The sequence below is a fragment of the Miscanthus floridulus genome, chromosome 14 (assembly GCF_019320115.1).
Source record: "Miscanthus floridulus cultivar M001 chromosome 14, ASM1932011v1, whole genome shotgun sequence".
NCBI classification, from domain to species: Eukaryota; Viridiplantae; Streptophyta; class Magnoliopsida; order Poales; family Poaceae; genus Miscanthus; species Miscanthus floridulus.
Window position 1 is genome coordinate 60,078,668 of NC_089593.1, and position 14,548 is coordinate 60,093,215.

A 14,548-nucleotide genomic window follows, 5' to 3' on the forward strand; every position below is an offset into this window, starting at 1 on the left:
GGTTCTAGGATAGGAAAAATGAGTATGGCACTGGACTATGGGACGAATACGAAACACTCAAACTAGGGAATAAAAGTGAACCTGATGGTATACCTTAGCTCTGATTACCACTTAATGGAGACGGGGATCCCGATCTTCCGTCAGGTGATGGTAACTATCGTTGTGGCGGAGAATGACACACCGATCCGGCTTCAGATCGAAAGATCGAACCCTGCAATCTTAGCACCACAGCTCCTCTGGTTATCAACCGAGTCACGGACCAAGTTGACCTCACCAAGAAGGCTAATCCCTGCCTGCGCAATGAAGAACACAAGCAAGAACAAGAAAGAACGCAACCAAATTGCAGATGAAAGATTAATCTCACGAGTTAGGGTCTCACAAACCGAAGAACGGCGAAACTGTTTCTTGACAGAATAATCTAAGCAAAACCCAAACCCTAATAGAGGGGCGGCGGCTGTTTATGAATACTCTAGGGTCATGCAAGACCCCTGGACGCACCCCTAATGGGCCCAAACTCGATACATGGTCCAACGGACCAAAAGACGGTGTCGCAGCACCCTAGCAGATTCTGGATGCTGATTTGTTTCGATGATTCCCATTGATGCCGAACAGCTTTTGACGTGAAACCACATGGATTGGCTTCCTTATCAAATTAGCTTTCCATCCATATGTGGATCATCGAAAACAGAATCCGGATGCGTCCTGGGCGACTAGTTTAAGGAAGACTGGTCCTGGAGGCCGAGGCAGACTCGAATTCTTGTTGGACTGGGCCTCCGGCTTGTGTTGGACGTCCTTGCTGGTCATCATCACCTCCTCCACGTCCTCTTAGTCCCTCTTGACCCTCTCCAATGTTCCTAAGCAAGATAACATCATTAGGTAGTAGTCTATTCTCAAAAGTATGAAAAGGATCGCTTAAGAACGAGCTCACCTGTAAATTAAGTTGACGCATTCGAGCCCGGGTCATTGGACCTTGCATGACGGTTGGAGGATCAGCTGGTACATCCGAAGGAGTGATGTCCTCATCAATAAGCATTTCTATTTTACTAGAAAATAAAGAAACCGAATTCAGACTCGCGGCCCAGCTCGCGTGGCTCGGCCCACAACGGCATGGCACGCGCGCCAGCGAAGCGCGGCCCATGCGGGGGCGCGGCCCAGCCGGCCAACGGCCCACGACGAGAGAGACCCGCGCGCAACGACAAACATGCAAAAATGCCCCCGAACTACTCTGTATTTACTGCGAGCTCTAAGACACTATTCCACTAGTCTACGGTTTTACAGCTACGCCCTCCCTTTCTTCTTCTTCACCGCGGCGACGTCCCTCGGCACCCGTGCGTGCACTGGCCCGACGGCGCGGGCACCGGGCGGCCGCGCCGGCGTCACCCGACCCTCCATGTCCTATCTAAGGGATCGATGGTTACCTTGATGACAACGCACAGCGACGGGAGGCGATACGGCGAACAGGGGCGTTGTCCCAAGCTCCCTCCTCAGTGGTGGTTCTTTCCCTACGACGGCGGGTGCGTTCCCGTGAGCCACAGCGAAAACGGAGCAAACAAATTAGCTAGCGAGCTCAAGGAACTACCCACAAAGACCATTGAGATGTCGGTTCGGCCGGAGAAGGCCTGAGCCGAGCCGGCCGCGTGCGCACCAACGATGCGGCGGTGCACGGCAGTGGCACGTCCACATCGGGGAAGGCGGGGCTGCTATAAAGCTACGACTGAGGTGCGCGGGGCGCTCAGGAGGGTAAGACTAGGCTGGTGAAGCAATGAATCGCCACTGGGTGCTATGAGTAGGCGGCTTGCCCATGGCGTGCACCCGTCCGATCTTAAGGACCGGGTGGAGCGGCGATTAGGAATTGAGGCACCGTGCAGCGGTACCTGCAGCGCGGTGAGGTAGGTTGGGTGACCAGCTACCAAGCGGAGCCCAGAGTACGATGAATTGGAGTATAGTGCTGCGGTCACGGCAAATTGAAGGAAGGGGTCCCGCCGACCATGGCGATGGCGAAGACAGGGGAGCTTTGGCATGGCTTGGTTTGGCCCGGCTGTGGACGTCAATGCAAAATACAAGCACGCACAACTAAGGGGAATATCGAGACGTGCTCTAGGCAGCTGTCCACATGGCCTAACCCGCACGTCGACGAAACTCGGTACGACGCCACAACGGACAGTGCCGGACAAGAGAAACACAGCGCAACGTGACGTCGAGGTGATGGTGGAGCAGGCGGTCGTCTCATGGGCGAGCAGCCATGGTGAGTCAACGGGAGTAGTGTCGGGCGTGGTGACTGGTGGCGTGTAGCGCTAGACCCGGTGCGCCTCCGGCCAGAGCAGGGCAGGGCAGGACACGGTCGGCGACCCGGACGCAGCGCGTCAGCCACGACGATGCGACCCGCGCGCCAGCGAGTGGCAGTAGGCAGCAGCGCTAGGACCCTGCGCGTGATGTGCCTTCACGGCGGCAGTGAGGACCCTTCGGCGTGCGCTCTGGGCGAGCCAGCAGCAGCGCCAAGGCGAGCAGCGGCACTGGTCGTGGCCAGCGCGCGTGGCAGGCGGCCTTGGCTCGCAGTGCAAGGGCCATGCGCGTGCATACACGCACAGGCACGGCAGTGGGACGTAGCCGGCGCGACAGCGAACGCTGGCAAGCCAGCAACGGTGCCAGGCCAGCAGGGGGGTGGTGACCGCGCCCGGAGCTAAAGCATGTGCCGTGCACGCTTTTTAAAGCAGCCCAAAAACTCAAACCCGATACCCCGAACGCCAAACCAGTTGTTCGATGCGCAAGAGGGTACGTAGGGCTATCGATCGGAGTCATGACATAATGCCACTTCCTAAGCCGAACGTTCTACAACAATTGCCAAAAGTGGCTTTGTCGACCCCTTTATAAACTTACGCGAAAAGATCGTCGACCCCTTTATAAACTTACACGAAAAGACTTAACTTCGAACGGTTACTCGTCGAATTCCAATTTAGACCTACTGGGTATGCTAGCTAACGAACCTCGCCCGCACATATATCACCGTCGCCTACAAAGTACGTACTACCAACTCTATCAAAGTTCGCATAAACGTTCTATAGCATTTTCACTCGATAAAAATTCGCTCAAAATACTAAACAATATTAAACGACATGAAATGTAACATTTGTTCCTTGTTTCAGATAAACGTGTCAAGTGACGTATATTGATCTATACTCCAATTTACACACAAGTATAAACAAGTATGATGCTCATGCAGTGTTTTAACAAAACAGTACAATGTAACACTGAGGTGTTACAAGGAAGGAGGAGGGAGGTGCGGTGCGGAGGAGGATGGAGGAGGGAGTGTGGAGGAGGGAGGTGCGGGTGCGGGAAAAAGGAGTAGGGAGGTGGGGCGGTGCGGCCGAGAAAAAAAATTACTTCTTTGACGAGTGTCCTGGATCTGGACACTCGGCAAAGTTTTTTTTCATTTTTTTTCTTCTTTTTTTTCCTAGACAAATGATTTTACTTCTTTGCCGAGTGTCCTAGATCTGGACACTCGGCAAAAAAAAAATATTTTTTTCTTCTCCTTCATTCTTAGAAAAAAAATTTTTACTTCTTTGCTGAGTGTCCTAGATCTGGGCACTCGGCAAAGTTTTTTTCATTTTTTTCTTCTGTTTCTTTCCCAGAAAAAATATTTTACTTCTTTGCCAAGTGCAAAAAAGAAAACACTCGGCAAACCCTCTCTTTGTCGAGTGTTTTTTTAACACTCGGCAAACCTCCTCTTTGCCGAGTGTTTTTTTTTTTGCCGAATGTTTTTAGTACATCACTCGGGAAAAAAAAAAACTGCCCACTCGGCAAAGTTGACGTTTCCGATAGTGTCTGGCGGCTTGTCGGCGTAGACGTCCGAGGCTCATTGTAGCTACAAGCGCGACCGATGCCAGGGACGGAGACGGAGAGGCCGCCGCAGCAGCGAGAGGAGCTGAGCGTCGAGGAGCCCTCGCCACCATGGACTGGAGGAGGCACGCGGCCGCCGCACAGGGGCTCGCGCCGGGAGGCCCGCGTGCACCAGCACGTCTAGGGCCCCGACCCCGGCGGTAGCGCCGTCCTCCCCGCGACCCCGGCGGAAGCACCATCCTACCCGCGCGCTTGACGTCCTCCCCGCGACCCCGGCGGTAGAGCCGTCTTCCCCGCACGCTCGACGTCCTCCCCGTGCACAGGTCCTCCGCTCCGGACCTGGCCTGCATGTGGGTGCTGCGTCGGAGAAGACGCGGCATTGCCGTGTGGGTGCGACGCACTTGCAGCTGTGGCGTTCAGGTGCCAGAGATGAAACGGGAGGAGAGGAGGACCTGACAAGTGGGCCCCATATGTCGGTGCCACATCAGCTTACCGAGCAAGTTACGACCCGATGACACCCGAAACCAAATTTATGGACCCAGAAATAATACTTTAAGAGTATAGGGACCTGGATGACAACTCGCGCCAAGTTGGAGAGTCAGGTCGACGCTTCCACTTGTTCACGAGAACTCGATTGGCCTGATTCTCAGGCTTGGGGTCACCGAATGCTGATTTCGCAGCGAGCCGGTCACTGCGCCTTGGCACCAGATCGCAGTCATTGCGACGCGAGACGCGCAGGCGCGGAGCAGAAGTGATGAGTGGTTCCTGGAGTGGCAGCCTGAGTGACTGGATGAACTCCGACAAAGTTTCAGCATTAGCTGTAGGCTGTCCGACAAGAGCCGTGGGTGGCTGGATGCATGGGCTTGCGCCTGCTGGCGATCAACGAAGATGGATCGCGGACGCGCAGGGTCACGTGTGCGCTGTCGTACGCGGCTCTGCTGTGGGTCCTCATCGCGCTGCTCCTAAATGGCTAAATCAACCGCATGCTCGCCTAAGCCATCGCCATTCGCGGACTACTTTGGGCTCAGACGGGCACGTGCGAGGGAGCTTAGTCAGGTGCCAGCACGGGAGCTCCGTCCGAACAGACGCCGCGTCCGGAGCAGGGATGGGCGCGGGCCTGGGTGCTGCATCAGGCGTGGGCGCTGCGTCGGGTGCAGGTGCTGGAGCCTGGAGCCGCGTTAGGACAGACGCCGCGTCCGGACGTCCGGCACTAGTTTCGCCCGTAAGAATTTCACCAACTTATCTGTACACAAAAACAGTCCATGGACGTCAATACTTCGGAAAAGTGCTGTTCAAACTTCAACACAAGAACAAACATGTCCATGGACCATGGCATCGCTGTGTAATCAAGTTTGGAGCATGTATTAGACTGATGAATTCATCACGTGCATCACCCTATCATCTGATTGTAGATATACCATTTGCTCCGCCTAAAATGTACATACACTCCCACATGGCTCACAGAAAAGAAGTTGCAATCACATATACCTCAACGTATTAATTAATACATTGTTTTGAGGTTTGGAGAACAATCAATTATTTGTAATTCTCAATCCCCAGGTCGAAGGATTGCATCGGATACTACTTGTAGAAGCAACCGAAGGTGTGATGGTTGATGATCCAATTATTCACAAACGGACGCATACACAACTTGCATTGGCAGTACATATTGTTTGCAGTATACGTAGTGATTTGTCAAACTGGAGCATTCATCAGTGCTTGTGCTGCTTGGGCTTCTTTACTATCATCACGGTGCAGTGCGCGTGATGAGCGCAGTAGTCGCTCACACTTCCAAGAACAGCCCTGAGGGGAGATTGAGGACAGTCAATAATACGAAACTGAACTGAGAACAGTAATAAGACACTTGAAGTAGATCTTGCGAAACAAAGACACTTGAAGCAGACGAGGAAAGGGATGCACTAGAGTTGAAATGTAAAGCAATGGCCATTGTTGTAAATTGTTCCCTAGAACGCAGACACAAAGTGAAAAGGATATGTATAGAAGACAGGTCCAAACGAGTGTATGGATCCTTCAAAATATAGTTATTCCTTTTGTTCTCAGTAATTGGAGGTATTTGTGAGGTACTAAGTTGTAGATTAATCACAGTTCAAGGAGCAGGCTGTGCTTCGATCCATTGTCGGTTTATGCGAAATCGTACACACAAAATAATTCTTGTTTAGCCTACTTCATTAGTCATGGAACATAAAGTTTTGGTATTCTATATGTTGCCAACAAGTGCAGATATGAAATATGATTACTGGTATTCTGTTTCGCCGCATAGATGCAAAGCCACGAACCATGTGAAAAGGAAAATACAAGAAAGATATTACTGTAGCACATGAAAAGAACTCCACCGATGTGAAGGCAATTTCCAGGAGATGAGCATGTCAATTATGGTTTTCATTCATCATCTTCTTATAAATTAGCTTTTCGTTAGTGGTAGTCCTTGGAAGTTGCAACCAGTGACAGGTCAAGATGGCAACAACTCTGTAGTTGGGAAACAGGGGAGAAGAGGATAGTGAGATACTGAGATGGGAAAGACCTTTTGATGGCTCCGTAGCCATGGCTGCCGACGACGAGCATCTCGGCGTGGTGCCTCTCGACGGCCTCGCAGAGGACGTTCCTAGCGTCCCCCTCCACCGCCTCAAACACAGCGTCGCTGACCTGCACCGTACCAAGAACGTGGAATATATTAGCAAAGAGGTTGGGGGACAAAAACAAGCTGATCTCCTGCTGCTTTTTATTTTTTTTCTTTTAATTTCGCTTCAATTCGTGCTAAGTATTATCATCACGAGCATAATTTGCATAAACGGGTCACTGCAGGTAGGTAGTAGGGATTGGATGTACTGGTACCTGTGCGCAGAGGGCTTTGGCTTTGTCGATGACGCGCAGGGCGGTTTTCTTGAGGTCCGCCTCCACGTACGGCAGCACGTCGGCGGCGCCTGAATGAACCGATCCATTACAATACAGCGAATCAGAGGGGTCGGAAGCCACATCTAGTGTGTGTAGCGCCGAATAAAAATCCGCACATGGATGATGGATTGGACGGATGGAGATCCGTACCTGGGCCGGCGAGGCCGACGGCGGAGGCGGCGGATGGCTTGGCGGTGACGACGACGAGGCGGTACTGCTGCGGCTGGGGCGCCGGCGGGAAGAAGTGCTGCAGCGCCCACTGCAGCGCGTAGAAGCTGTGGTCGCTGTCGTCGACCCCGGCCACCATCGTCATCTTCCCCGGCGGCGGCGCTTCCGTCCCCGCGTCCGCTGCAGGCGCAGACGCTGCTTCCTCCGCCATGGCTACTGGCTCCTCTCCTGTGGATCGATGGATCCCCCTCTCCCAAGGTTGGACTTGGACAGCTCGCTCGCTCGCTCGCTTTCCTGGGTGGGTTCCTTCCCTGTACAGCACAATCACCACGCCAGCCTAGAAGACACGGGATAGCACTGCTACTTGTCTACTTGGCAGTGGCAGGCAGCGCACCGGTTAGCAGAGCACGCACCGCGCGGCCTCTGGCAGGTGGGGACCAGGGGCGGGCCCTGCATTCTAATAATGCAGAGGAAGTGGAATTCCGCGGCCGGCGCCGGCACCGGCAGTGAGCCCGTGGTTCCTCCTGCCCCCCCGCGTCTGTTTCTGTTTCGCTTCTGGCGGTCACATCAGATGTCTCCTTGTTTCACCTCACCGTTGCCAAGGTGTTTTGCTCATGGTCAGTCTCAGTCGCTTTCCGGTGCTGCCTGCCTAATACATATGCACGCAACGGCACGATAGAGCTTCCCCGTCGACGACGTACGGGTCGGGAAGAGAGGCCAGACCGAGAGACTCATGCTGACTGCGACCCGACGACGCACGCACGAGATGACGCCTCCAGCGGCCGCTGAACCGGAACTCATCCCTATTCCTATCCGATCGAGATAGGCACACAGTTCCTCCGCGTGGCGATGATGATTGGCTCACAACTATCCGGCCCGTTTTCTACTCAACCGCAGGCAAAAATCGTCGAGAGATGATTACAAGTGCGCTACGGGACGCCGACTCCTCAGCCAGCAAAGCTGACTGCGATCGGATTTCGGAAGGACAAATTAATTAATTAAATAATAATACTGCCAACTCACGGCCGGGCCGTAACGTGGTGCGCCTGTAGCCCGTCTCCCCCCAACTCTTGTTGGACCGTCGTGGCCTGTATTTGCTACAGCACATGCAACTGGGCCTTGGTTCTCAATGACTATTGTTTTCTTTCTCTGTAGCATAGCATTTAGGACTGTTTGGTTGCAGCCCTACGAAAGCTGTCTGGGGCCCAGTTTTATTTGCCGAAAATTTTGGCAAAACGATACTGTAGCATTTTCGTTGTTATTTGGCAATTAGTGTCCAATCATAGTCTAATTAGGCTTAAAAGATTCGTCTCGTGGATTTCGTCTAAACTGTGTAATTAGTTTTATTTTTTATTTATATTTAATGCTTCATGCATGCGTCCAAAGATTCGATGTTACAGGAAATCTTGAAAAATTTGACATTTTGGAGGGGAACCCTAGGCTAGGCAACAAGATCTCACCATACTAGACAACCAAATTTAGACGGTAAACATCACTTAAAACTCAGAATTTGAAACAAGGAAATCAACTCAGCAACCAATTCTCAAATGAAATTGAAGGACACTCGTGAGACACAAAGCAGTAGTGCGTCACTGCAACCTCTAGAGGACAACAGGCCAGCGTGGATGAGAGGAGTTCCTTCTAATCATCGGAGTGCTGCAACTATGTTATGTCTAGTGTTAGAGCTATAGCATCCTCTAACACAAGACACACGTGCTACTACAGAAAATCTTAAATGAGTCGGGCAAACCGTCCGCTTCCATCCAAAAGTCATGGTTAATCTGGCTTTTACGGTCTCGGTCGATTAACCAAGGCGGTCGGCATAAGAAAACCGCCTCGGTTACCCTAAACTGCCAGGCAAACTTTTAGATTTAACTTGCAGTACATGACCGCAACAAATATACATATTCCTAGATGGAACGAGGATATCTTCAAATGGAAATTCATCTGTGAAAAAAAAACATTGCAGATGACATAGATGGGTAACTAATTCAAAGTCACCGTTGCTTGGAATAATAATACCTATGATTTAACTATTTCTATATATTGTTGATGGTCAATCTTACCACAGACACTCAAGTGGATACTTTATTCTACGGTATATGTCTACGTGGAATAGATCTAAAGCCACACATATTTATACGGTGAGTATAATATACTTTGTTTTAAGGTTTTGTGAGATATTTTTAAGACACGCAGTACTACCCATGTGATTTTGACAAGGACTATTCATGATCTTGTCGAACTTGTCACGATTGTTCTGGCTCTGCTTTTGCTTGTTGTTGTTGTGGCAGCAGCGCGTCCTCGGCCTCCTCCTCCTCCTTCGCGTCGGAGCGGGAGCTCTGGCTCAAGGCGCAGCGGGAGATCACCGCGCTTGGCCTGCAGCTCGGCAAGATGAACATCACGTCGTGGGCCAGCAAGAAGGAGAACCTCCTCACTGCTGCATCGCCGGAGAAGGGCGTCGGAGCCATCGGCGAGGAGATCAAGAGGAAGGCGTTTGAAGCTCGCGCCACCCTGTGGGAAGAGTCCAACAAGTGTAAACTCGCATCAAGGTGGAAACAAATAAAATTAAAATGCTCCCTGACAAGAATTTTCATCGAAAACACTTTAAATCCAGTTGGTAAAGAAATCTCCAGGAATTGTTCTGATCATAAACATACAATTAACTCCATATTCGCTTGAACTTATCAGCCACGAAACAGTGTTTTTCTCTCACAACAAATCAACTTCAGCCGGCTTATCAGCTGCAGAAACCATAAATTGAGTGACTTCTAATTCCTTATCATGTGCATGATGCATCCATGCCCTCGGATACCAGAGGAAGGAGGTGAAGATACAGGAATGGGAAAGCTTGCAGAAATCCAAAATCGAAGCCAAGCTGAGGCAGGCCGAGGTCAGTTCCATTCATTCATACATTCAGTTTCTGAACTTTTTCGAGTTTCCTTCTTTCAATCAATCTCTGAACATTCTCTGTTAATTAACTGCATTGGTTCGAATTCTTGGATGGTGGTGTATTTAGCAATTCTCACTGAGTATTTTACTGAATTGTTCAGGCACAGGCAAGCCCAGGCGAAGCAGGACCTGGCCAAGAGGCTATCGGCCCTGAGCCACAAGGTGGAGGGGAAGCAGGCGAGGGTGCAGGCGCGCCGGAGCCGGCAGGCGTCCCGGCTGGCGCGGCAGGTGGAGCGCATCCGCAAGACCGGCCGTGAGCCGTGCCGGCTCCGGTGGTGCTGCGCCTGGTTCCTGTAGTGTAGCTACCATGCTCTTGAACAAGAGCTGACATCATCTGTGATTCTCTGTTCCAATTCCATAGCTGATGGCAGTATATCATGATGTTTATGGCATGGGCTTAATTTGTAAGTACTGAAAATTCTTCCCTGGTTCATGTTTATCCGAGTCCCAGGGCAGTGCTAGCTGCTCGTCGCTGTGGTTTGGATGTAGTCTGCCTTTGTGGGGTCCTCATGTGTTGTGTTGCTTCCAGACGGCCGCGGCGCCACGTGTTCGCTCCGTCTTCCTAGCGGGCGACACCACACCAGAGTCGAGTCAAATACTACAGACCTGAGAGGCTGAGTCGAGTCACATGATGTTTTTATGAGCATGGATGTTGAAAGCAGATGTTTGAATTATCTTTTGAGAGAAAGATGTTTGAATTGTTGTTTCAATCCAAGGTAATCATTGGTGACGAGAGAGAGAGGGAGAGCCAGAAACCCTGCTGTTGTTGCATTTGGGTCAAAAGAGCTCCAGGGAAAGTGTAGCTTCAGCTATAGATTTGGGGCTACTTGGGGAAGGTTCTTAATCCATGCGGTTGCATTTGGGGCAGGCTAAGTTAGGGCGCAAGAAAGTTGATTAAGAGGCAAAGGCGTCATCTGGACTTAACCGAAAGAGGCAGCCGCTAGTACAACTCTACAAGAGGCAACCAAACCAAACCTCCCTCGTTACCTCACTGCTGCCGTACATTGTGCAGCAGTGCAGTGCAGGCCGTTTCTCACACACTCCATCTGCATTTTTTTCTTTCGGTGTCAGTATCAGGACATGAGAAACCAGAAAAGTCTATGTTGGTCAAGGGGCGCTGCGTCTCCTTGGCGACTCAGAGGGCGAGTGCCAAACCTAGACCAGATCTAGCGTTTCGGAGGGGAGAATCCCCGTTTCCCAGCTCAATCTTCCTCCACAGACTTCCAATCTCAATCCCCGGTCATCTCTGGTCCCTTCCATTCCCCGGGTTTGGCCATCCCTGGTCCTCTCGGGGGAAGGGGCACAATGTTTTCTCCCTGGTGGTAGCAGGGGGTGCGCGTGGCGGCGAGTTGAGCTGCGGTGGTGGCGGGGGGTGTTGCGGTGGTGGTGGAGGTTCCGGCGGTGAGCTTTCGGTGCTGGTGGGGGCTATGTCGGCGACGACAGGTGCTGGGACGAGATGGGCAAACCAGGTGATGGCGGCGGTGGTGTGGGGCTAGAGGGCATGCTTAAGGGCCTAAAGCTCTCCGAGGTGGAGAGAAGCAAGGTCAGGAGAGCCGAGCAGAGGGAGGGAGGGAGGAAGGAGAGGGGGAGCAGGCCCCGCAAGAGGTGGGTAAACTCTTTGTGAGCAAAGTAGGTAATGATAAAGGTCTCGCTCAAGCTCTGGGGAGGATTTAGTGCCCAGGTCAGGGGATTCACTGCAAGGAGCTCGGGAAGAATCTATTCCTCTTCACTTTCCTGTAGGCTGGTGTTGGTATTTTTTAACGCATACGGAATTAATCTGCAAGCGCACGGAATTACCGTTGTAGCAATTCATCTGGAAGTATTCAGGGTATCTTTTTTTCCACAGGAACGAGGGCATTCTTCTAGCTAGTTTGTCCAAGGACAACACAAGGGGTAAAGTTGGAAATGGTAGAGATAGATTCCTATGCCTTTAGGGTCTATTGGATAGATAAACTCTACTTCTACTTGCTTACTTCGGGCACCGGATCACACCTGGTCCGCTTGGCGAGGCCGGCCTGTAGCTCTACGTCATACCCAGACGTGGGAGATTATGAGGGACGGACAGGGTTGTCACCACCTGCCGCCTACCCCTCAACCGTGGAGTACGAGGCAAACGAAGGTAGCCTCTAGCCTAGACACCACGTCTACGCTATCGACTACTACTCTAGTGCGTTAACAAGGGTTATCCATCTCTATCAGGGCCCTTCTACTAGAGCATTCGCCGTAAGGGCGAACGATGACCCCGCAAAACAAGTAAGGATAAAGATTCACTAATCATAGACTTTATACCAAAGGAATCACAATCACTCACTTAGCGGAAAGCTCCATTGAGGCACATTGTTCGTCGAGGTACAATCTCAGGGAGACACCGAGAAGTATGGCTCTTCCTCGTACTCTCCCTCACATCTCTCCTGACTAACTCTACTAGCTATCTAGGGCCTAAGCCCTTGGAATGAAACTTGAGTGTGATGCTCTTGATCCTTGGTGTGGTGTGTGTTGAGAAGGGAGTTGCCCCTCTATTTATACAAGGCTTGAGGCGGTGCTGAAGCTAATTCTGGCGCGAAAACCCAGTCTCCACCACCTTAGCATGACTCCATTCAACCGCCATACGAAGGGGCGGCAGAGAGGTGCCGGTGGGGGGTCGAGCGCCCCCTGGGATCGGTCGCCCCCTGACCAGGCCCTCTCGCCACTACCTTCGCGTGGTGGGCTCTAGAGTGGGCCTGAACCACTCCTCGGTCGTTACTTCGCTCGGATGCTTTGATTTGATGAGCTTTTTATATTTATTCCTTTGCGTAAATCAACGTCAGGAAGCGCCTTTTGGTGTATTCTCCCATGTGTTTATGTCCTACAAAACAATATTATGCAAATACATGTGGAACTTGGTTAATAGTAAATTCATATGTGTTTAAGATTGCTCAGCCACCGATGTTTGTTTTGTTGTGTTTCTTGTCCACTTCATGAACATTTCTTATGTTATTCCAATATGTCCTCCTACAAATAGTCAAACACCAAAACTTGTGGAAATTATTAGTTTTAAAGCCCTATGTCTAAGCTGGTGTTTATTTGAGCATATTTTATATGAAAGTTGGTGGTTAGAAATTGGAGTTAAGGACCGCCAGCAAGCTCCCCCATGCTTAGCCCTTTGCTTGTCCTCGAGCAAAGATTTAGAGATAAAATTAATCATGACCATAACATCCTAAGACATATGGCTTACATAAAAGTTATTCCAATACATTCCTTACATAAGTGGGATATGTGGCTTTAGCTAACATGTTTTCTTGGGTTGTTGAAAAGCAGAACAGTTCTTGAAACAAAGTTCTCTTCCTAATTTCACATCTTAGCAACTTGGAGTTTTGGAAGTTTTTCTCAAGGAAAAGCATAGTTCACTTTATACTCCTCAAATGGCACTCTCAAATCACTTAATGGTGTATAAATCCTTACTAAGGCATGTGGGTCTTTAGGTAGGGATAAACAATATAGCATACTTGCATTGCATATGTTGTAAAGTCAAATCGAGGATCCAAGGAGAGAAGTGTCATCATCTTAGATCAAGATTTGCATGTGTGTGGAAAAATGATAAACTAAAACTAAACTCCTTTTGTAGATATAATCTCTCTATAACCTGTTATTTTGAAACATGGCTATCTTTCCTTCTTCTTCTTTTCAATACATGAGACTTCATGCGCTCATCATTTTTTTGTACAGGGACCTTCATGTGTCCATATTTTTTTCTTAAAGCTTTTTGCATAGCCCATGTTTCATCTCCTAAACCACATATTTAGAGAGAGGTCTTTATCTTTTTAGAACATGGAGTATTTGCCTAATAAACAGATTTTTATCTACTCCTAGTGTAGGAGTAGAATTTTTTTAGTGGATCTAGATGGAAGCATGTTTTGCGTACTCTTAGTGTAAGAGTAGCATGTGTAAGTGGGTGTACGTGATCTTGATCTTGGGAGTATGATAAATCTTTCAACAAGGGTCAACAAGACTTGACCAAACTCAATACAATAACAAGCAGCTTATGTAGAAGGCTTGAAACTTGCAAGATGTCATATTTGGCTTTGGTAGGAATTGCTCACCAATTGAGGAATATGTGATACTGTGGTTTTATAACATTTTTATCAAAACAAATTCTTCAAGTACTTCGAATAGAAATGGTAGGATTTCTAAGTCAGAACTATATCACGCTTCACAACAACTTAGTCAACAGATTGTCCTATTAGAATATTTTTCCACAAGCATAAGTGTATGTATATGGAACAAACTTTATGTAAGCTTCTATCTTAAACATGTTATGAACATGTCACTTTTCAAAATTTTAAACGAAGTGTGGTTTGTTAAATTGCATAGGGGCAATGTTCATTAGGAGGAGATAGCAGGGATAAATTGAGTTTAATTTTAGTGATCAAGATTTATGTTTGTTCAAAACTCAACATTGGAGGGAGTTGAGGGTAGTGTTGCACAGACCATCGTTGAAGAAGGAGCTAACTGAAAGGTGGTTTGGCTAAACCAGAGGTTTAACCAATCCTCTCTCGAGCCATTTTTCCTATCCTTCTGTGTGTTGGATCAGTCGATGTTTGTGCAACGTATTGGTGGGAGATCTCGAATGTGTGTTCGTCTTGCTTAAGAGATCTCCCCCACACTTATTGTTGTACCTGCTTTTTATTTAACAAAGAAG

The 14,548-nt window shown here is 49.6% G+C and overlaps 1 protein-coding gene across 1 annotated transcript; it reads right to left on the bottom strand.

Moving 5' to 3' along the window:
- Positions 1 to 5,291: 5,291 nt before the first annotated feature.
- On the bottom strand, positions 5,292 to 7,261 carry LOC136504686 (universal stress protein PHOS34-like). The gene is made up of 4 exons (XM_066499657.1): positions 6,901 to 7,261; positions 6,691 to 6,779; positions 6,380 to 6,501; positions 5,292 to 5,640 (listed from the first exon to the last, which is right to left on the bottom strand). Exons 1-4 carry the CDS (start codon positions 7,127 to 7,129, stop codon positions 5,550 to 5,552), a joined length of 531 nt encoding a protein of 176 aa, XP_066355754.1. The 5' UTR covers positions 7,130 to 7,261; the 3' UTR covers positions 5,292 to 5,549.
- Positions 7,262 to 14,548: the final 7,287 nt, after the last annotated feature.

Excerpts from the sequence above, each read along its gene's own strand:
- LOC136504686 (XM_066499657.1), bottom strand. The coding sequence starts at position 7,129 with ATGGCGGAGGAAGCAGCGTCTGCGCCTGCAGCGGACGCGGGGACGGAA. Across the intron at positions 6,502-6,690 it reads CCAAAGCCCTCTGCGCACAG|GTCAGCGACGCTGTGTTTGA; the intron begins GTACCAGTACAT and ends GGTACGGTGCAG. Across the intron at positions 5,641-6,379 it reads GGCTACGGAGCCATCAAAAG|GGCTGTTCTTGGAAGTGTGA; the intron begins GTCTTTCCCATC and ends ATCTCCCCTCAG.